This window comes from Corvus hawaiiensis, chromosome 1, assembly GCF_020740725.1.
Source record: "Corvus hawaiiensis isolate bCorHaw1 chromosome 1, bCorHaw1.pri.cur, whole genome shotgun sequence".
In the NCBI taxonomy this organism is placed as follows: domain Eukaryota; kingdom Metazoa; phylum Chordata; class Aves; order Passeriformes; family Corvidae; genus Corvus; species Corvus hawaiiensis.
The window spans coordinates 50,300,821-50,325,336 of NC_063213.1; the positions used below are offsets into that span (position 1 = coordinate 50,300,821).

A 24,516-nucleotide genomic window follows, 5' to 3' on the forward strand; every position below is an offset into this window, starting at 1 on the left:
AAGATTATAATGCAAAGCCAACATACCACACAGGAAACAGTAATATTAGCAAATATTATTAGAAATAAACAAATTGTTTTCTTAACCTAATGTCACTACTTATAAACTAGCAATAAACAGTAAATACCAATGTAATTTAAGTACCAATGGCCAGCTACAGATCACAAAAGAGAACATACTTCTTTTCAGCAGCATCAATGCAGAAATCTGTTCCTGCCTCAGTACTGTTCAACTGTGAATTTACTGTGAGTAAGCAATGAATATAGGAGCCTTCCAACTACTAATTGTGGCTTGCTATTTACAAACTTTATTTATAAACTCATTTTCATGCAAGTATAAAATACTAATTCCATGGACAAATACACATTTGTTCACCACTCTAAATTATATACATTGTATTCGCATCTAATAATCAGAGAAGTGCAAAGTCCACAGTGACGTAAATAACAAGTTTTGTAAACTATTTTAGATGACGAGCTCTCAAAAGATATTAGTAACCATATGATAATGTATTTTTTGTATACTGCTGAAATCAAACATTTTTGTAGTAAAAGAACATACATTTCAGCTACATTCAAGTGAATATTTTATTACAATGTATTATGTCTTACAAACTTTAGTGGAGATGAGCGAGAGCGCTACAGAACCATACCTTAACGCAAGAGGTGTATTGCATGGTATGTGCAGGCATAGCAAAGGAGAGAGAAGAACTGGGAAGTAAAACAAGGTAAGAAAACTTGTACAAAAGCGGAGAGTAATACTGACTAACACTGGGTTATAATCTTACTTATAACAGACCTGAAGGGCTAATAGAGATCCAATTCAAAACCACCTGTGCACTGTAGGTACAGTTTGGTGCAGATCAAGAGTGCGCTAATACAGTCAACGTTGTACACGTAAGATAATGCACAAAATGTGCTGATATGCATATAAACAACTAACTTGTTTACATTAAGTAGGGCAGCACAGTTGTAGTACTGCATCCTTGGCACTTAGTGATAGGACAACAGGTATTTGGTTTAACTAAATTCATAAACAGGACATATAATGGTTTGTAAGATGGAACACATACATTATCCCTTTCAACCTTCCGGTTTTACAGCATTTTTCTAATTTTCAAGTTCAAATGCAGACATGATACACTAGCTAGATATGGAAGACGCTTCAGATATTGGCTTAAAACAAGACCTTCAATAAAAAAAATAGACAGAATGAAGGATTAAGTCAAATGATATTATGTGAATTTGTTACAATTATCTTGTGCTGAAAACAAAATCTGAAACATTATAAAAAAAAAAAAAAGAGCCTTATAATAAAACCCACAACGTCTTTATGGGCTTTTCCTGAATAGTTACTGCTTCCTTAATGTCCCTTTCATATATGCTAATTTCACTTAAAAGAACTGCTGAATTTATTAATCTGAAAAGTTGTAACTAACAGTTAGAAGTTTGGCCTAATGTATCACATCACACAAAATGGAAGAAAATAAGTTCTTCTTCAGAGAAAGCATGTTTCAGCTATGAAAGGATTCCAATTTCAAGTGATTGTCCTTTATTAAACAATATTAACAACTATCTGGAGGGAGCCAATTTACTTTTGCCTGTTTCAAACAAACTAGCTAAATTGCCATTTTACATTATATATAACAAATGTAATAAAATTGTTCTTAACATATAACGATGTAACACTTTAAAATTAACTGTTTAAAATATTTTACAAAGACATTTTATTATATATATGAACTATACAACACACAAGAGTATGAAATATTTTGAACATATACACATTTCTGTATTTTTCAAGGAGATTATTATTTTGCACCAAACATTGGTGTCTGAAATTTGAACAGTCCTCAGAAAAAGCAAAACAAAACCCCAGAATGTTTAGTGGATATGTTTAGTTTGGCTTTTTTCCTGAAAATAAAACCTATTACAAGGAGAATTTCTCCAATTACTTTTTTCTTTCCCCAATTTCATATTTTGCACAAAGCTTTACAAATGGATCAACATACACAAGAAGAATAACCTCTCTGTTCTTTGCAGTGCAATTTGCCAGGGATAAAACTGAAACCAAACTGACCCTTATCCCACTATTAACATTGAAAATTGCAGTCAAAATAATGTCAATACCAATCACTATTGAGACTTCTTTACCCCTTTTATTGAAAATGCAATCCTTTTCAATATCCATTTTAATGAAAATATTTGCATAGAACAGCCTTGTATTATTTCTAAAGAACATTATGAGCATTTTAACACAAGATAAGGCACATGTTTTTCAGCATTAATAATCTAAAACTAATCCTGAGGATCTGCTCCTCCCCCTCAGCAAAATCTGCTTTTTAATATACCCTGTATTGCCTGAAGAAAGCAGAAAAGCAGTATAGAATAAACTCAAATTCTTTAGCTGAACTAAATTCAGAACATTAGCAACTCCTGATAATAGTGTAACAAATCCACAGATGAATTAAGTCACTCTCTAAACAAATAAGGAAAGGAAAAAAGACACGGCCAGTAGCACTGTAGATGTTAGCTAAAAGTTCACAATCTAGAGATGACATTTATAGTGAGTTTTGCTAAAATAAGCTCCCATCAGAAACAAGGTAGCTAAATTGTGAGGCACTTAAGGTTGACATGAAAAGGAGGAATGCAAGGGGTCTGTTTCATAGAAAACCTGAAGTTGCATATCATATCCTTGTATTAAGCCTTCTATTAAAGTGCTAGAAATGGAGACTTAAAACAAAAGGGTTTAAATATAAAATAAGTGATTAAAGAGCTTAGTATGCATTAAAATTAAGTGCTTTTGATTCTCATTAATTTAGAGCTTTTTAATAGTTTTTGAAAAATAAAGTCTGGAAATAATTCATGTGTGAAATCACCTTCCTTGTGCCATCAATGCTATTTGTAAAGTGTCCAATTATTTTCTAAAGAACAAAACCATTTGCCTTATCTTATGTTGTATAGCATGACATAGTCTGTAGTATGTATGTAATCCATACTTCACGGACACAGTCAACCTGATGCAAAACAGCACATGCATACTTTTAATCGGAAGATTCAATTTCACCTGTCATTCTCAAAAGCCAGGTCTTAAATTACATATCCACCCGTATATAGTGCAATCAACCTCATATTCTCAAAATGCAATTTAGCTGTTAAAGTCTGATGCTCAAAGAGAGACTTATCAGAGCAACCTGACGCCCAGACAAAATCACAGATGGAGCTCTAGATCTGAATCAGATAAATCCACTAGATGCCAAATCTGAGAAGGATCTGGGTTCTTTTGGATGATGAAGAGGCTGAAGATGTGTGGCAGTCTGTGCATTACTGATCACATCTAACTGAGAGGGATATGATTCGCTTACATTTCCTCCATTGAAACCATTTTGGAACTGGCAGGAAAAAAAGAGAATATAAATGGTTAGCATAGGAAACCAATTTATTTATAAGTATTTAATAATCCTCCTAAAGACACGTTGGATGAGATAATCTTAAAATACATTGATTAGGTTTAATTGCTTTTTTAATGATGAATAATGAGAAGTTAATTTGCATTAAAGTAGGGACTGAATCATCAGTGAATCTTACCCATGTTGAAGTCAATGGGAGCCATATTTCTGGCTAAGTAAAGAAACAATTCTCTTATCTAAAGTGCAATATAGTTTCTATTTTTAGAAACTACAGTCTGACTGAGAACTCCTAATTGTCACATCCAGCTGTTACATTTTAAAAGCAACCTATTTACATCTTTCCATGCCTGCAGTGGGATCCAGACATTACAGCTCTTCCAGGAATGCACATGCAGTCCTATCCATAACCTGAAGCATACTGTGTGCAATCCACAGGCTGAAATGTTGCAGGGTGGGCTTTTTGACAGTCTCCATACTGACAATGCCAAGTAAGAGCAATGAATGGCTTTCATCAGTCTTAAAAAAATTGTTCCTAGGATTATTTTAACCACCTAATGTAATGCTTCCTGTCATGCCATGGACTTTATCTACAAAATACTCAATTCGGTCATGCAAAGAAAATACAACAAAGTATTTTAAACATTTCCATCATCTCTTTAGGAGCAGCTTATATCATAAGTACTCATTCATTCAAGATTTGTCTTTAAGAACATGTCTCATACATTCATTCATCCATCTATCAAATTATGCTGGGTATTAGTTCTTTTTTTTCCTTCTATGCAAACATTGAAATTTGACTAACTGTGCCCAATTCTTCTAACCTTTTAAAAACAATTATGTTTTTAATCAAAGCTGACACACTTTTAAGAGCATACACTAGGATTATTTCTGACAGAAACAGGTTATTTTAATATTCTTCATTAATAAGATGGCCATGCTCATTAAATTTTTTAAGAATGCTCTCAGCACAGAATCAAGTACTTAGGAAGGTTTCTCCTACTTAATAAAGGAATACTGATCCTAAACAAGCAGCCAAACTATCACAGGCATTTCTGTCCTTCTCCATCTCTGAAAGTGATTTTAGACTACATTGGCTATGTTCCCACCACAATTAAAAGATAGGCAGAAGGTCAAGGCACAATAAACCCTTCTGGATTTCTAATCCCATAGTCTTTTCATGTAGAAATCGATGGGAGTTAGAAGTCTGAAAAGATACCAGTCATGGCTTGGATAGCAACATCTGTCCTCTCTCTGAACTCTAACCACTGACAGGGATGTCAGCGTGCTAAACCCAGCCACCAAGACTGCCCTACTTTGGTTTGGCTGTGTGAATGTGGGCTCAGACAGCAGTATCCTATCTGCTTATTCACAAGAGGCTTCTGCTTATGCAGTGCTACCCAGCCCTACAGCATGGGAATACCCTAACAAGAGGGGCTGAATTTGCCTCTGAACAAATTAAGTAAGGACAATTTTTCACAAAGTGGCTTTTGTTCATTTTTTTACAACAACAAACTGAATGTCCTATTATTATTGCAGCACAGAATTCTATTAAATATGAAGCAATAGACATAATTTTTTCAGAGCTGCTGTCTCAGTCATTAAACGTTTTATAGACAGATGTGAAGAAAATGCAAGGAAGAAAATAAAAAAATAGGGGTCATAACAAAATGATTAAGGCAGTGTAACAACAAAATAATCTGCAACATAAATGCAATTGAAACCAACCATTAAAAATAAAGAAATGGAATTAAAAATGCAATGGCTGTTCAAAACTGATACATCACACTAGTACAGCTTTTGTGAAAAGAGTAATTCTTTGTTATTATAAAAACAAACTTGGATGGCCCTGGAACTTCCCTGCAACACTATTAAGAAGCATTAAAAAAGACTGAACACCGAGCACAGCCAGGCAACGCACAGCGAAGCAGTGCTCAAGCTTGTGCACTGCAGTTTCTCAAAGTCACTTCATGCAATTTCAACTCTGGAAACTCAGGGAGAAGCCATTCATATTGCTGAGCTGTCCTATATTTTAGGTAAATTTCTGCAATTCTGCAGTTGCATTCTTTTCAGCAGTGAAGCAGTTTTAAAAAAGGGAATGTTTTGTACTTGTATTAAGCATGTGAAAAAATGGATATGTTCTAAATTGCATTCCTCACCTTTGTCTTGCATAGGTTAAATACCAATTAATATTTTAATTCTACAAATGCTTATGCATGTGCATAAGCATTTGCAGGATCAGTACTTCAGAACATTAACTCATTGAGGTAAAACAAACAAAAAAAAAGAATTATGGCTCTGTACATTAGCAGCATTAACAGAAATAAATGGTACAAGAGAAAGCACTTCAACAAAGGTTATTCAGAAGCAGGAATTAGTAATTGAATTTTATTTCTAAGTTAATTTTACCAATGAAGAACCATGTTTACAACTGTGCCTGTGCTACAGCCAGGATCCTCTCTTCCATGACTTTTATTGTGCCTTCTCCTTGGTGAAAAAGAACCAGCTTATCTCACTGTGAATATAACTTTTTCGAACTCTGTTTTCTTCAGCAGATAATTTAGACAGCAGCATGAGGAAGAAGCTGACTTTCACTTATAGCAATATATAAAAAAATTTTTGGAGTAAAATTGTGTATAGAAATGAAATAGTTCATATTTAAGGCCATTTTTATGATATTATAATCTAATACTTTCACTAATCCTAAAATCATTGAAGGATCTGAGTAGCTAGATAATACTAACACTTTTTTTTTGATCCTTACAACATATTTAATGAATATTAGTGTGCCAAGGAAACTCAACTCCTTTCAAAAAGGTCTATTAGCAAATTCCAAGACTTTAAAAATTCTTCTTTTGCTCCTATCAAGAAAATTACTGGTAGGTCCACAGACTAGTTCATTCACTCTTGATTAATACTGCCAAAGAGAGCTATCAGACTGCAGGGACATGTATATATAAACTTGACCAAATGCAACTCTCTTCACTCTAATGAACAAATAAAGCAAAGACATCCACACACTACTAACCCATCCATTTCAAACTCAGCAATACAGTCACAACAAACTCTGTCCCCCTGCAGCCAGCCAAAACTATAATATAAACTCAATTCAAAATGCAAGCAATGCAGCAATACTGTTTACCATACCTTGTTCCCCAAGGTTTGTTGTTGTTGATTTGTCATCACAGGATCATACTGCATTTGATCCACGCAGCTGGGCTGTGCCTCCTGCGTGCATGGGTACATAGAAACAGCGCCTGCATAGCATGTTTCAGGAGTGAGCATAACTGACTCAGAATTTATCCCACACTCAAGGTTTTCAGGGACTTGCGGCAAACAACTGAGAAAATCCTCAAAGTTGGAAGAAGCAGAATAGGTTGTTCCATCAAAACCTGCTGCAGGAAAATCCATTTGAGCAAAATTAGAAAGCTGTGGCATCATCGCTGTGGGTTGCTTGTAGGGAACAAAGTCTTGCCTACACTCATAAGGGGAAGTGTTTACTTCTGATTTGTAAGAGAACTCAGATGTAGTGGCATGCATGCCAGGGAACACGTATTGCTGGGGCTGCTGCTGTGGGCAGCTAAGAGGCATGCTGATGCCAGAGCTCCAATTTGTGAACATCCCATTGACTTGCATATGTTTCATCTTTTGACAGAGCTGCTGTTGCTGCTGCTGTTGTTGCTGCTGCTGTTGTTGCTGTTCCACAAGCTGTTTCTGGTGCTGATGAAGTTGATGTGGATCTAAGTCTTGCTGTACCATGCAACCTTCATTCTGGACCAAGGGCTGCTGCTGGTTACAGTCTGCATATAAGAAGTCAGATTTATTTAAGGAATCCTGAACATAAGTCAGGATTTCGTCAGTTATGTTGATGTCCCCAATATCATCCACATCAGATAATTCAGTTTTAAAAAACTCCTCATCCTGCTGAATACACTTTAGATCTTCAAAGTCAATACCCAGACTTTTCATGATGCTGTACAAATCACTGGTTTTGTTATCCTGAAAGAGTGCTGCACTGTCTTCAGGAAGTGGAACAGTACTGTCCTGGGAACACTCCATCAGCTCCCGTTTGAGAATGTTGTGGTTTCCAGCAGGTAGGAGATTGTCTGTCCAGCCACTGCTAACAACACCACCCAGTTCATCCCTACTGTCTGCAAAGAAGTTCCGCTCAAAAGAAAGTTTATGTGATGCTGGAGGGCAGAGATAAACAGACTCATCTTGCCTTAACATGACACCTAGGAGGGAGTTTGGATCCACAGAATCATTCTGCAGCATTGCTTTGGCTCCTTTTCCCACTGTGCTTTTACTCTTCGGTTGAGAGGGGTCCATAAGGCTTGACATAGGGAAAGAGACCTCATATAACACAGCCTCACCAGTGGCAAACATGAAGGGCAACTTCATGTTACGCTTCCGTAGATGTTCTGCCCCTTCTTCATCTCTGAAAATAAATCAGATATATAGCATGGTACTGTAGTACTAAATAGTTACTCTAATGTTTTTGTCCCCTGGAATTAACATAAAAAATGAACTATTCTATTTGTAGGCATTTTTTGAATTCCTACCTCAACTCAACTTGGCTGAGTTAAACCAAGAGGCAGATTAGGAAATAAGGAGCTTATGACTGTAATACCACATTTACATATTACATTTATAATTAAATTTAGATAGCATACACCATTCTCTGTGCATTAGGGGCTGAAATGAAAATAAGTAGGCTTTGTGCCATGCATTAAGCTTTTCTTGGTGTAGCAAGTAAATCAATACTTGAAGTATCTCTTTTCCTCCATTTTACAGACTCCTTTGCAAAAATTATTTAATCTATTTAACAAGGCTGAATTCCATATTATGCAGAACATAGTTCTGCACTGAAATTCAGGACTGAATTTCTTTGTTATTTGTTGTTCCTTCTACACAACTGCAGTTGGATTTCTCAGTTTTTGTTCACTGGGATTGAATATGGTGGATGGAATAACTTCATGCTTCTGCTGCTGATCTTGCTCTTTATAAGAAATCAATCTGTCTAAAGTTTTATGCAAAAGGACTATGCCACAAGTTCTGAAATGTTTGTTAGCAAACTGAAAGAATTTTGGGAATTTGGAATATAAAGGGTATTAATTTAAAAACAAAAATTCCTTTGTGAAATAAACAACCTCCAGTTTTCAGTTTTTGAAGCCTACTACTTTATGCAATGATGACTTACGTAAGAGGTCTTTGCGTGGCAATGATGTAATCTGGTCTTCCATTTTTGTAGACAAGACGTGCATTTGCCTGTACCCAGGCCCATCGATTTTCTTTGGTTAAAAGCCTAAATACAGTCATTCCACTCTCACCTGTCTTCATCACTAAAGAGTAAGCATACCGTTTACTGTCCAGCAAACAAAATCACAAAAACCTGTATGTCATGAAAGGAAATCCATCTGCAGAGCAATTCTACAAATCTCATGTCCTCAATCGCCCAATTCCGTGTGGCACTAACACATTCCCAGTGAAACGGGATGACTGATCACTTCAAGATGTCTAATTTACTGGTAAAATAAAAGTCAAAACTGCAAGATTTCTGCTACAGATTGGCAGCATTCTATATGGGGCTTTGTCCACTATTTCTTCAATAACAGAAATTAATAAATACTAGAACATGCAAATGACAAAAGCATAAGTCTCTCTTACCTTCAAAAAAGTGACAATTACTTAAACAATTAGAAAACACTTAGTTCTGAATCCAATTCTTTCACATACTGAGTGGTTAATGCAGAGGTACTTAAAAATCTTACGTTACATTCCCACTACCACTAACGATGCTTGATAAACATAGTACATTTTCACGGTACATTTCTGTATTGGGTTTGTGTGGCCAGGTTTTCGTAGCAACAGGGGTGGCTACAGGGGTAGCTTCTGTGAGAAGCTGCTAGAAGCTTCCTCCATTTCCAGCAGAGCAGATCCCTGGCAGCTCCAAGGTGGACATGCTGCTGGGCAAGGTGGAGCCAATTAGAAATTGTAGTAATGACTCTGTGATAACATTTAAGAAAAAAAAAAAGTTATTGTGCAGATATAATTGTGGCCAGAGAAGAGTAGGTTGAGAGTATGTGGGAAGGACAGCTCTGCAGACACCAAGGTCAGTGTAGAAGGAGGGGCAGGAGGTGCTCCAGCTGAGATTGCCCTGCAGCCCATGGTGCAGCCCATGGTGAAGCAGCTGTGCCCCTGCAGCCCATGGAAGATCACGGGGATGCAGAGATCCACCCACAGCCCATGCAGGAGCCCCACGCTGGAGCAGGTGGATGCCTTAGGGGAGGCTGTGAACCTGTGGGAGGCCTGTGCTGGAACAGGCTCCTGGCAGAGACTTGCAGATTCATGGAGAGAGGAGCCCATGCTGGAGCAGATTTCCTGGTGGAAGGTGTTTTTAAGGTCTTATTTCACTTCTCATTATCCTGCTCTGTTTTTGTTAGTAATAAATTCAGTTAATATCCCAGATGAAGTCTGTTTTGCCTGTGACAGTATTTGGTGAGTGATCTCTCCTGGTCCTTATCTCAACCCATGAACCTCTCATTATATTTTCTCTCCCTTCTCCAGTTGCAGAGGGCAGTGATAGAAAGGCTTTGGTGGGTACCTGGCATGCAGCCAGGGTCAACCCACTACAGTCTTTTTGTTGCTGAAACCCAGGATCATGAGGATTTTGAGATAAGGAGAGTAATTGGGAGAGGTAACAGGCAAAACGAGTACCGAGCAATGTCAGAGAGTAGAATTATCATGGGGAAGTTTTGTTGTAATTGTGGTGAAGGGACAAAAGGTGGATTTTGTGCAAAATGTCCAGTTTTGTTCTGTGTTGTGATGAACTTATCTTGGTTTTTGTGTGGGGAGCTTCAGCTTATTTTGGCTGGTTTTGTTGTTCTAAGGAAAGGTTGTGTGATGAATGTGGATTTTAAAGATAATTCTTAAATATGTGATTCACAGAGGTGAGGGGTGGAAGTAATACAATTGCTCAAAACCCCTGCATTTCTAGACAGAAAAATTAAATAAAATGTACAAGGAAAGTCTAAGAATCTAACCAAAAATCCTAGTTAGAAAACTTTTCTTTATTTTAGTCTTAGCATCAAAAATGTAGCAAAACCAGTTCTTTAAGACAAAATTTCAAACCATTCAAGTTTCATACCCTTCTACTCTGGAACAATTTCTTTGTTATTCTTTATGAAAGAAACAAAACCACCGATGTGCAACAGTGACTGAGCTATACCTGAAACAGAAAACGTGCCTAAATAGGTTGAGAACAACCTGCTGAGGGGCAATATCTAATTGTCTATGAGGGCATAAAAGAAAAAAAAATGAACTTTTCAAGTGAAGTCAGTAGAAAATAAGAAGTACCATAATATTCTGAAGATGATTCTGTAAATTCAGAAGATAACTTTGTTATAACTAACAACAAAAGTAAAAAGCTGAGTCCCCTAAATAGTTGTATATCAGATAGCTGATGCTTATTTCCTTAACACTATACTTCTCTCCATAACTGTTACTTAAACCAACTCAAAAGGTCAAGAATTAAATTCAGAAATGTTTGGACACTAGCATGTTAAATCAGAGATTAATTTCTGGTAAAAATCTTACACCAATATCAAAAGAAAATGCTTTATTTAACTTGCTAACAGGAAAGCTATCTTTGGTAGTCCCCTTGCCCAAAGAAAGTTGCTCAAATAGCAGAAGTTGGGTTGAGCAGAAAAGGAAGTGAGAAGAGCAAGATGTGACAGAGACTGGAATATATATCCTAAAAGGGTCTAGATATGAATATAAAACATTTCTTCAGCTAGGGTAGGTTTTTAGATGGAGAGAAAAAACACATGAAATGAACAGTGTTCTTTTTGTTAACAACCTTTTTTTTTATACTGTACTTCATATTGCATTCATACTGAAAAAATACTCCATGCTTTGATTTTTCAGCTATTCTTAGGGAATGAAACTTACTTCGGATGTGATTTTCAGCACAATAAAGCATATCAGCTGCATGAATAAACTGGTATCCTGTTCCTCTCATACACAGCTCTGCTTCAGTGTATCCCAAGACAATCTTTCCTCTGGAAGGTAAAACCAAAAAATTGCAACACGGCTGATGAACCAACTCACAGAATGAATGTGAAGCAAATTAATTATGGCTAGAACATTTCAGATGCAAGTGCTAACTACACTTTGTTCCTATATCAATTGTATGTGGAAGCAGAACAGCTCCAATAAAAAATACAGTCCACAAATAATAAAATTTTAACTAGTCTGCCAAGTTGCCTTCAGTGACTAGGGCTGGGTGCACAAAACCATTAGATCATAAAAAAAAACAGTGGATGCCTACAGCTGGGCTCTCAATTCCATACTATTGAATATATTCACTCCTAGCAGGCAGCTCCCATTGGTTCCAAAGAAAGAAACGATTTTCTTAGCCCTGTTTCTTATAATTTACCTATAGGTGCTTGTGTGTAGAATTAAGTAGGGGTTTAACTTTAGTTATCCAAAACTTCTTGCCTAAATTAGAATTTTTAGTAGCTTAAAGTTCAAACCCAGGTGCATTTCAGAATTACATCCCGTTTGCTATCGAGTGGTTTGGGACCCCTGTGTTTGCATTTAAACAAGATATGACTCAGAGGACTACTAGTGATAGTCATGTTTGACCCTGGCAGCTAAAATTAGAGTACTTTACTAGAGGCTGGGGAGATGAAACACTTAACAGAATTCATGTGATCTCTGTGCAATACATGATAAAAAGACATAGTCAAAAAGAGACTTAAAGGTGATTTGGAACAAAGAAATGGAGATTCAAAGACAGAAAGGTAAAAAAAGGGGGAAAGTAGGGATGGGGAACAGTATACATAAAAGTGTAAAATGGGACAAAAATTGGAAGTTTCAAGTGAATGAAAATATCAGAGGAAAGAAACACTTGTGTTAACATTTTGTTAACTTTTACTTGTATCAGCTTAGAGAAATAAAACATTTTGGTGTCTCAGTAGACAGAATACCGAGTAATTTAACTGTATCCTATAAGTAGGCACGGAAACCCATATGTGAGACTCCACTGCAAATGAAAGCATTGTCAGTCAAAAATAGGAGGGAGAGGAGAAGGAAGGAAGCCAGAGGCTTTTATTTTGATAAAAAAGCATCCTAATGGGCTTCTTGCCAAGTTGATGCATAGTAATATTATTTTGATCTAGTAATGCAGTAGTGTTTCCAAATTTTACATAGGAAAAAAAATGGTTTGGAAATAGGTAAAAGTCATACTATAAAAAAAGTACTTAATTAATTTATTTTGAAGAAAAAAACATTTCCATTGTATTTTACACCTATTTGAACTGAAGGAGAAGATATGCATGTAAAATGAAATGAAACACTTGTTCTGTCAGTTCTAAAACCAAATTTCAAACCAGATTTAACATGAAACTTTTTTGTTCCCTAATTAAATAGTATGCTGTCTTTTGGGTTTTTTATTTTGGGTTGGTTTTGTGGGTTTTTGCTTTGTTTTTCTAACAGTGGAGAGTCAGAGAGCACTATGCCATTTCCAGGAAATAGACTATGGCAAACCCATTTCTCTTTCCTTGTTAGCAGGGCTGAAGAGAAAAACCTTAATAGTTTATAAACAACCATCACTGAAACAGTTTATATACTGAAAGAGTAGCCTGCTTTATATTTCAAATACATACTTGAAACCTATCTCACTGGCAGATTACTAGACTGTTACCAGAATAATTTATACCTACTTTGCATCACAGCCAGTAGGTGTGAAATCCAGTTTGTGTTTAGTTCTGAAGATGAAGTTTTTGGTTCGTATCTCAAGGATAGATGGTGGCTGCAGGGGAGTAGCTACTGCAAACAGAGCAAGCTGAGGAGACAAAGTAGCACCATCCTTCCCTTTCTTGTTTTGTCCATGGAGAAACTTTAATCGTCCTTGAAAATTCATAGCCTTAGGATGAGGAAAAAAGTAATTGTTATATGCTGGAGATACCTAAGAGCAAGATATTTCTGTTTTGATGGAAAACATGTATTTTTCATTTTTTTAAGACCCATCAGATTCAAGCTTTATAGGATGGCATACATAAAAGTTAGCTAACAAGTACAGAATACTGCTGTTATACACCTGAGTGTGTCACTTCAAGATCTACTAATAAACTTACTGGAAAATTAATTAATGGGAAGATTATTCTGTAAAAAAATCCAAAAAAAAAAACCCCTGAACACGTAGTAAGTAATAAATATCAACTGGGCCTTCTAATATTCTAATGAACATACATACGTGTAACTATATCATTATTTCTCTTGCAAATATGTATGTTCAATTTTGCAGTTGTAAACAATTCTATTTGTGAGATATCACAGAGGGTGATAAACCCATACTTGCTTTAAAATCTAAATAATTGACTAACAAAAAAATACATTAAAAAGAGCAAGGACAAACTTTCCCAAATAAGGAAGAACTATGGTCCTGTTAATTATTATAGCTTATTACATCTCAAGATAGTCAACTTGATACAAGAAAATACTCTTGCAATGCCTTTTGATCTGCAAATCACACAGCACTTTACAAAAGCAGTTGCTTATTTGCATTTTACTGAGGAAACTGGGCCACGAGAAATGAGAGAACTTGCACCTGGTTATGACAACATGTTAAAGGGGAGACATTCACTGTCACTAACTGAAACATTGTAGTTCAAGCAGCTCAGGTATCTTTGGAGACTTAACAAATAAAGTAAATTGCTGCACCTCTTGTTACTTTAATGCAGATTTCCAACTTTTAAGCATACGTGGAAGTTTTTATGTAACTCCATACTCACCAGGAATCCAGATGAATTATCCAGAAGGCATCGTAACCTGCAGATGAAATTCCTTTCCATAAAGGAAGAATTCTCTGGAGGAAGTTGGTCTGGGTTATAATAGGTTGCTGGCTGTGAAAACCCATTATCTCCTGCAGGAGAGGATTATTTATAGGGATTATTTTTAGAAGAACACCTAGTGAAGGCTATCTATGACAAACGATCTTCCGTCTCATAAACAAAACGTTAGGTCACGACCTGAGCAAGAACAATGTAAGCTGGAAACATCCTCAGAACCTGTAACGATTGTAACACTGAGGTTAAGCATCAGTTCTTCTGATGGGATTATGTTTTACAGGCTATGGTATTTGAAAACTGAATGTAATTTATTTTTAAGTGGTTTTTTTCTTTGGGGTTTCTGTTTGTTTGGGTTTTTAATTTATTCATTATGTTTGTCAACAGCCTAGATTCTGGATCAGTTGCAGAGAGCAGAGTCCTCAGCAGAGAACACATCCATGTTCCTACAACAACAGGGTCTATAAAAAGGCACAGCGCCTACGGGAACTGAGTATTCAAAAACTCAGTAATGGTATCAAAATGCGAAACTTTCCAGACAGCCAGGTGAAAGCAGTAGCAGCAAATAAAAATCAGCAACTTTAGGAAATTGCCACAAAAACCCAATATTTTTCTCTAGTGAAAGCAGAATCACCCTACTAAATAATGAAAATATTTTTGGGCTCTGCTGATCAAAACACCATAGTTACCTCTCCAGGTACATCTGGAGTACTTGTGTTTTAGGGGTTGTTTGTTTTAAAAAATACTCAAAGCCATGATTGTTAACTAGGATAACAACATGGTATCCTTCTACCTTGTCAGAACAAGCATTTGCTGCTAAGTGGTATTTAGAAAACAGACTTAAACATTTGGAATATAAAGTAAAAACAGAAGGTAAATCAATAAACTTCTGACAGAATACATATGTTCTACATGAGGCTACATATACAGAGAACCTACCAGGGCATGACTATCACAGCAAATTTAGCAAAGTGACCTTACTTGCAATACATATGAAAAACACCGGTTGTTCCCTAGGAATTCATACATCCAGGAAATTGAGAAAAAAGAGCATGTACTCTCAGAGAACCAATTATCAAGTACGAACAAAATAATAATACAGATTTTAAGAACCCATGTTGACCTTCCAGACATGGAGACGAGGTCAGGGAAAGCACGTCACTTAATAACACACCACATTATATCTTCTGGAATACAATTTTGTTTCTTGAACAGCTGGAAAAACTTACAGATAGGCTCAGAGGTTAGGACAATGGCAAAACAAACCCAAAGTTAAACAAATCATTACCAAAAGCCATTTCAGTTTAATCTCCTATGAATTCAAGGGACTGAACTGGAGCCAAATGAGATTGCTGATGTCTTACCAATAGGCCTTGCAACCTAAGGCCATCTAAATCCAACAAGAATGCTGAGTTATCCAGCTTTTCACATAAAATCAGGAGCTCCTTTCTTTTTCTTAAAAGAACTGCTATGCAAGGTCAAATTTTGCTGAATAAACTTCAAGCTGAGGAGACAAAGTAACACCATCCTTCCTTTTCTTGTTTTGTCCATGGAGAAACTTTAATCGTCCTTGAAAAAATCAGAATTTTGCAAACTTCTCCGGGAACAAGACAGGACTGGTATGGAGAAAAATAAACCTTTTTCCGCCCTACCTGGTAGTGTGTATGAAAAGGGATCATCTGAAATTACAGCCATCTGAAGAACTGTATTGGCCAGTCACCATTATGAGCAGATCCCACAGGCACAGAAACTCAGGTATTTGTAGTCCAAGATAGTTACCAGCTAACTTTGAAATCGGAAAATAACAAATTCCCACACTTGTCATATGGATGGTTCTCAACAGACAAAGAAAACTTCCTTACTTCCTAGTGCTGCAGATTTTTTTTATTATTATTATTAATTGCCTAATTGCTGGTGAGAATTTCCAAAACTTCTGAGACAGTGCTTCTCCAAGAAGCTCTCTGAAGAAGCAATGATTATGAAGAAGGAGCATCAAAGAAACAGCTTGCAAATCCAAACTTATATTTCAAAACTGCCAACTCTGACCGGGTGCAGATCTAGTACCCAAAAAGCAGTGCCAGGGTTTCTGCTGGCATCCTTGGCACTGGTAGGTGTGCCCTTCAGCATTACTGCCACACAAGAAACTCAATGTTATTCTTTTGGTAAAATACAGAGCTGAAATTTGAAGGTTCAGCAAGTCCAGCTGGGTCCTGTGGATTTTGTCAACTTCCATAGTAAAATGCACAGTTTCCAAGAGTGAGCAAAGCTGTGGTGGAAGAAGTGGCTCTTGAGAGGAGGGGAACACAATTCAAAACAGCAGGCAATGGGCTTCAAAACTGAGCCTCCTACACTTGTGAAAGCACTACTGCTGCACTTTTCCAGGCAGACAGAAGGCAGGGAGGTTTTATTGCCAAGATCTTGAAGAAGTGACTCACTGTAAGAAGGCAAAGAATCTTACAGAGTATCTACAATCCTGAGAGCAAAACTACCAGTTAACATGCAGGGGTTAGAACCGATATCCCTCACAAATCTCACACTGGATCTTATCAATACCATGGAGCAATGTGCAGAACTTGCAGTCTATTAGTGCTTGTCTTTAAACTCAAGACAATATGGTTGCGCAACATGTGAAGTTCAAAAGATAGTCCAGACTTAATGCCCCAAAGCAGATATTTGGGACTGAAAAATCAGAATTTTGCAAACTTCTCCGGGAACAAGACAGGACTGGTAGGAATGTCTGGGAAGCACAGTAACAGCTGAGGAAACCAGTGGTCTAGCAGCATACCAGAGTCTTGAGTGAGAAATAACCAGTCCAGGCTAACTGAAGCAGAATTAGTTCCCAGACTCAGGATGGAATCTGTGCTGAAGCCAGAGTGCAATTATATCTATAAATATCTACATAATGCTAGTTGAATGTATTAAAACAGAAATGGATTAAATTATGAAAAATGGAAGGGATCCTTATGGTCATAGCATAATCCTTTGCTATAAATCTGAATTCAGTTTAAAAATCCTCAACATCCAAACATTTTATGCTTCTTGAGACTCAAAAGTCATCATAGAATCATAGAATGGTTTAGGGTAGAAGCAACCTTGGAGATCACCTAATTCCAAGCCCCTGGCCATGGACAGGGACACATTTCACTGGACCAGGTTGCCCAAAGCCCCATGCACCCTGGCCTTTCAGGAATGAGCACAATTAGCAGCTTTTAGCAAGCCAGAAACACAAAATACAAAACAAAGAATTGTTTGTAATTCTGCTCAGCACTTCTTGTCGTTCAGTCAAATCTGAGGCCAATTCAGCCTGGTGTCATAGTTTTCAGACAACCTTTTGTAAATTCATATGCACTTAAGGTCCATAGAACACCATTTCACTCTAAAGCAAACAGGAAGTCACCACATGAAAATCTGGTTTCTGAGCACCTTACTGTTTGCTGTCCTGAACTCTACTATTAACTAGCTGTGCAGCAGGCCTGTGGAGATTGATCCAGAGATGATATAACAATGTTGACCACTAAGTGAAAAACTGAAATATACTGAGGTGTGTTATAAGCACAATAACTTCTCTCTATCAAATCATGGCATTTCCATATTCTAAATTTTTTTAGATTGAGTTACTTTAAGAATGACAGGTTTATTAAAGAAATTGGACTTTTTTATGGATTAAAAGAACCCCTATAATCAAGTCAGTGTAACAGAAGATTTTACTTACATATTTAAACAACTGTTGTGCAAAAGGAGCATTAAAATGGAGCAGTTGTCTCAATGGCTTTGTTGTCATTATGATGCAGGCACATGCTTCCTGTATTACACATAACTACCTGCACCTACACATCATTGCTCTGATACACAGGCAGTGTGATTCTCCTTAGCTGTTTCTCAATATAGCAGCTCACTTAAGCATCAGCCAGTAACGTGACAACCCTATGCTCTAGCATGCACATTAGTTGATCTTAAAGGCTCCTCTATTTCATCTTTTATTTCTCTTCCCCTTTTATCTCTAAGAGAAGTGCTCGTCTATGTGGCAATGAATGCACTATTCCCTATATTAAGACTGTAATTAGCACATTCTTAGACTGATCAGTCTAAGAAACCTTGTCACTTACACTCCAAATTAAACTCCTCCAATTCAAAGTATAATTAGTATTTTAATGGTGCTCTACTGTGAATAACAGTGCTTATTTGAAGTGCAAAAATAGTAATTCTCACTGTTGGCTAAATATGTCCATAAAAGTCAAATAAATTTGAAAGATGCTATTTCTTCCTTTCTTCATATAAAATTATCTAAACTTGTTTACATAGACAAATTAAAAAAGCCCAAAAAACAAACAACTAATCAGACAGGAAAATGCATTAATTGGTTTTGTTCTCACCTTGTACACTTGGTCCAGAATCTCCTGACTGGGCAGGATTTAATGCCCAATGTAGCTGTCGTTGAAACTCAGGTCTGTCCTCTGTGTGAATCAATTCAAATACACTCTGGTGTATGATATCCGACTATGAACAAAAGGAAAAAGGTGTGAAAGAATAAGAAAAAGAAAATTATATGACCATATGATACAAGTTGTCTGATTGACAATGCTGTTATGAATACAGCAAAATCCATTTTGCTCAGCGGTAAATACATACAATCGCATGTGGCAAAGCTTCATGAAACAATTTTTAACAGCACAGAGAACAGCTCAGTTACACCTATGACTGTAAACGTGGGAAACAGTAATAAAAATATTGCCTTAGAAAAAGAAAGTTACATTATGTCAACTATTTCTTTACCTGTTTTTACCTAAGAAGGCCTGGAAATGCTATGCTTAGGTACTGTTTAAATTATTTAATTTTACACAGTGGTAAATAAAGTAAATGCCAGCTAGTACTTGACTTGACCCACTATAGATGCTACAGGAACACAAAAGAAGCAAAAGACCCTGATCCAAACAACTGCCAAAACTAAGCCAAGCAGATTATAAACAGTGGATTTGTTTGCCTGAAAGCTTTGTCACTTCTTAAGGATGTGTTAAAACATGTAATTACTAAGATCTTATACCACTACCAATTGTGTGGTTAGGAATGTGATCTAAATGGCAAAGGCACTAAAGCAAGGATCAGTGCTTAAAGGAACTTAACAGGGAAAAAAACCACCCAAAATATTCAAGAAAAGACTCAGTTGACTGAGAAGAGTTAGGATCCCCATTTTTGGCATGTTTCAAAAACCCAACCATTATATAAACAGAAAATACTAAAATAAAACATAGATCTAAAGTAATTTAAATGAACTGGCAAAAGCAGAAGCCTAAGTCAAATTTTGCTATGATGAATTTAATAAAACAACCAGTATTTTCCAGAATAATTGCCAGAAATGCTAATTTTTGTAACTTTAAGACTTCACTTCTATATTATGCACTTAATTTGCTGGCATTACTTCAAAAATGTTATGCCCAAATTTTTTTCCAAGCTTTTTTCTTTTTTCATTCCCCAACACTGAAGGAATATGTAACCCCAGGAATAACAATGGGGTTTTTTTGACATATTTTCTTTTACACAAACTTTCCCCAATCTCTTACCAGTTATCTAAAATTGCAGACCAACCAAGGTTTCTCCCTATTTTTAGACAGCAGCTGAATGTCTATATGCAGTATCCACGGATATACATTGAGAACTATAACTATCATCTTCACATAAAGTAATCCCAGGAGTTTTCTAACACAGGCAGAATTTTCCTGCTATGCCTTGGTCTTTAGAACTTTGGCACCTGGCTTGCAAGCCCAATGAAGTCAGCCATATGTGACCTGCACCATAAATAGCAAAAAGAAATGCTTGTTTTGAAATTAATAATTAAATAAATAAACATGAGCAAGAGAACAAATTCTAAAAATACCAAAATCACCCACTGGATATTTAAAATCTCAAGGCATATGGAAATAATTTTGCATGAAAGGTTTCTATTAAAATAATTACCTTCCCACTGAATTATGTCTCACTCAGCATCATAAACTGGGTAACACCACAGCATAAATTTCAAACAGTTGTTCTAGTAAAGAATAATTAAGTGCGAAAATTTCCTATCTTGCCTAACTCAACTTTGGAAATTATATTCCTGTTGTGCTTGGCCTGACATACTGGCTATGTAAAGCTGATAGAAAAGTAATATGGTTTCAAAGTAATTCAACCTAAAGTACCTAACTGAAATTTTTAGTATAAAAAATATTTTAAAACCCTAAATATGAACACTGATCTTCTCTGAAATTAAGCAAAATCTCTGAAAAAAAATAGAAGAAGAAATAAACTTACTTGTTGGAACCCCAAGTAGTCTTGGATAGTAGAAGAGACGTAAAAAACCAGAGCATCTGCTGTAACAACTAACACAAATCCATTTAATGCCTGGGGAAGAAACACACCAATCTGTCAGTTCCAGAGACAAAATTCCAGATAATTATTGTGGCTCTACCTATACTGTAGACCCCCAATAAAATGTGAAGCATGCAAAAGCATATCATTTTCTAACAGCATAAACAGAAGGATCCCTCATTGCATCTCTCTACAGTATACATGTTAAAATGAAGAAAACTGGATCCAACCAAAAAAGTAACGAATTTTTTTTAAATTCAGTGGAGAAAACAAAACCATGTTGAAGACTTTTAAATACTCTTGATTGTATGAGACAAGGGTCAGCAGTATGAACTATAAGTTTATCTAATATCAACCACAGTTCACAATGTTTGTGTGGTTTAAGCCTTGGATACCCCCAGCTGTCCACAGCACAAACAAGAGCCATGTCACAAACTCAGTCCCCAAATCCATTCTATTCATAGTGCAGATAGGCCACTGTGGAGAGGAAATCAAGCTATCACGATCCCCTACATAGCCCAAGAAAACATTTTATAGCTTACTTAAAATAGAAAACCTCGGCACAAGCGGACTGTTGCAAGTAAACAATGTTTTTCAAGAGATTTCCCCCTCCATGGAGCAGCAGACCAGGCGGCTCCAAACTCAAAGTCACGCAAAGGGCATTTATCTGAACTCCCAATCAATACAGTCCATGGCAATTGTTGTGATAGCAAACAGTACATTTGTGACTTGGCAGCTCATCTGAAAGGTGCCGATTTACTTCCACGGATTTCAGTCAAGATTTAACAAAAGGCAGTCTCTAGAGGCCAGACTGAGTATATTGTGCCACTTAATTTCCTCAGCCGCATTCAAAGGCAAATTTGGCCAGCATACTCAAAACACTTTTTTAAAAAAACCTCTTTATTTATGCAGAATTATTGTACATAGAAAATGTAAAGTAAGGGAAGGATATCCTATATCTTACTGCAAAAAAGTAATAATATATAAATGAAATATTTGATTAAGTGCCTGGTCTTTAAATGCTGTGAACCACCCCAATTTAATGTGTAGATATTATTTAATTTACTCTCATAAACCATTGTTAGCTCTAAAAAACTCCTTATACATTTAGTAAATTTTACATGAATAAAGAATGAGCTGAAAAAAAATCAATAGGAATCTGAAATTAAACAGCATAGCCAATCCAAGAATCTTGAGTGGTTACACAAAATCCTTGGTTTTGAAGACGCTTGCAGTAATTTCACGGGAGCAGAATGCCGCAATGGCAGGTGCTCGTGTCCTCTGCTGACCTGTTCTGCAGGGTCTTTCACCTCAGCTGTTTGACATAAAAAATCTGCAAGCTGCACAGCATCTAACTTTGTCTCAAATGTTAAAATTGGTTCTTCTGGTCCCTTTCATACAGAGCTATGTACACTTTCTGTACCTGGAATTCAATCAAATTTTGCAGTAGCCCTGGTATGCAGTTCATCTTGAACCAGGATTGTTACTGAGATAGCCATACACATTCTTTAAGCAAAATATCCTGTAAAATGCATATATCTGGATATACCAATAAATGGGAGATGAGTGCTGATGGAGGTTTTTGCAAAATGCAATCCAAAAATAATTATCTTAAAAGCCATAATGAAGTTTCTCAGTGAGTTTATTATTCTGGAGAACTGAAGATATTTCTGCCTCTAAAAATACTCTCAATGCTCCTAATAAAAAGGTAATTACAAAATTGTTCATTCCTGATGAAAATTAAGTTTTAAAAATTTCTTAGGGGTCATCATTTGTCTTGCACTTTTTATCATAAACTTGCTTAGGCTGTAATATATTTTGTATTTAAAATAAGAATTTAAAATAAGTTAAATATTTTACAGGAAATTTAGCTTGATTTTTAAGGAAGGCACATTTATGTATTTGATCTTTACTTCCACAATCTATTGGGTTGGCAAGAGAGTTTCTATGTTGGAAATAAAAGACAATTTTCTGTTTGTTAGGAATCTGATGAACAAATAAAAGCAAATACAAACAATAGGGTGTTTATTCATAACACCCTGGCAAAACCAAAAAAAGTAGGGACATAATAAAAGGGAAATGCTCATCATCAGTTATAATTTATTGACACCTGTGTAACACAAAAGACTTCTGAGCATAAGTGGAAGGGAAGGATTTGATCAATATTTACAACTTACTGATTCCCACTACCTTCTAGAAAATTCCCAATTTCATCACACTTATGACTTGTTACATAACCTAAGAAAACTCTATCTTCATATTCATTTTCATAATTTTTTTCACATACATAAAATATTTACAAAACAAATTCATTTAAGAAAGTCGGTAATTTACTTACTTCCCAAGAGGGGCAGAATTTACAGTAATAACGATATCACCCATTTAATTTTCATACTGGAAAAGAGTTCCCTCATATAACTTCCACTCAGAAGTCATAAAAAACCCCCCTATATTTCAGATTTGTTTAAAGCTGTTCTCCAGCAGTGACTCTGTAACAGTTCATTGTCATACTTTATTAAGGTTAGAAAATGAAATACATGTCCTAGTTTTTTTAGTTGGTTAGAAAACAATTTTCAATTAGCATCAATTTAAAATAATTGTTTGGTGGGAGTCTTAGAACCTGTTTTCATTCCTAGTCTTTGAACACTGAAATTAATTTTGTTTTAAGCAAACAATTGGCTCTGACTGAACAATTTGCCACTTTTGATAGATACATCAGTGTGAAACCTGTGTAGAAGACAGACTACCAACATATTTCAAATGGAGCTGCAGGTGTCCATAAAATCTATTTTGTGAAACTAGTTAGAACATTGTAATACCTATATTTGTAATTTCTTGAGTTTAATCTGGACTTGGTAGTATATAATTATCCATATGCTTTGACACTCTAGGACATTAAAACAGGCTATATAATTTTTTTAAATCCACACTTTTACAATTAATATTTTCCATTGGTTCATATAAAAGTTATTCCAAGTATTTTAAAATTTGTCCTGGATCTATGTATGTTGAGTTCTTTCAAACCACTGAAAAAGCAAGATATTTCACCAAGCCCAAGGTCTTTTGAGGAGAAATTGTTTCTTTCAGACAATTAATCACCAAATTTACAGTAAATTAGTAACTTATCTGGCCCTTATAAAAACTGTTCCTTTATATTGTCATCTTTATTAACAACAGATGCAAAGAAATGGGGGACCTCCCCCCTCAACAAATGACTTAGAAACATTGAAAAGGAGCCCATATTCTAACATCCACTCAAAAGTCACTACTACCGAAGAAAATGCAAGAGCTGTTTAATATTACCCTTAAGAAAATGAAGAAAGAATTTGACAATAAAAAAACTTACTTTTTCTATCTCATCAGTGAGCATCTGGTATGCTAAATAATGGTGTTTGTTTTTTTTTTTTTTTTTAATTTAAATCTTCATACAATATGTCTATTGCAAAACATACCTGCAATAGGAGTTCTCCTTCCAGGATCTGCATCCCTTCTCCACATTTTCCTGTTCTAGAGGTTTCCTGAATGCCATTTCTTTCTGGTCTGGTAGAGTTAGAAGATTTTAATGCAACTAGAACAAAGAAAAGAAAAAAAAAAAAACAAACCTGATCAATCTTTGAAAGGCTTACTAGAAATTTAGGTAATGATGTGCTATTCTGTGTAAGAAAAAAATGTATTTAAATATATATATTATAAATTCAATCTAATGAAAAAATTTTGTTTCATGTCAAAATTTTTCCTTACCTTTAGAGTGAACCCCCCAATTTTGTCATTGCTCTCTTTTCTATATTATAATACTTTCACAACAAAATCAGTATTATTGCAATCAACGCAAATCTCATTATTTTATACCTTTTTTTCCTTCTTCTCCTTCTCTTTACTGTAAGACTCACTTCTAGTTTGTCACTCTTGTGACAAACA

General features: G+C 35.9%; 1 protein-coding gene across 3 annotated transcripts in view; it reads right to left on the minus strand.

Annotated features, from left to right (window-relative positions):
• Positions 1-284: 284 nt before the first annotated feature.
• The window catches only part of AHR (aryl hydrocarbon receptor), a 62,548-nt gene continuing 38,316 nt past the window's right edge, over positions 285-24,516 (minus strand). For all 3 annotated transcript variants that reach the window (XM_048304170.1, XM_048304179.1, XM_048304186.1), the window contains 9 exons: positions 24,051-24,166; positions 20,542-20,631; positions 18,630-18,753; positions 14,203-14,333; positions 13,132-13,334; positions 11,357-11,466; positions 8,607-8,748; positions 6,554-7,844; positions 285-3,391 (listed from right to left, as the gene is read on the minus strand). In XM_048304170.1, coding sequence (XP_048160127.1) covers positions 3,236-3,391; positions 6,554-7,844; positions 8,607-8,748; positions 11,357-11,466; positions 13,132-13,334; positions 14,203-14,333; positions 18,630-18,753; positions 20,542-20,631; positions 24,051-24,166 — 2,363 coding nt within the window. In that variant the 3' untranslated portion in view covers positions 285-3,235. The remainder of the gene's footprint in view (positions 3,392-6,553; positions 7,845-8,606; positions 8,749-11,356; positions 11,467-13,131; positions 13,335-14,202; positions 14,334-18,629; positions 18,754-20,541; positions 20,632-24,050; positions 24,167-24,516) is intronic.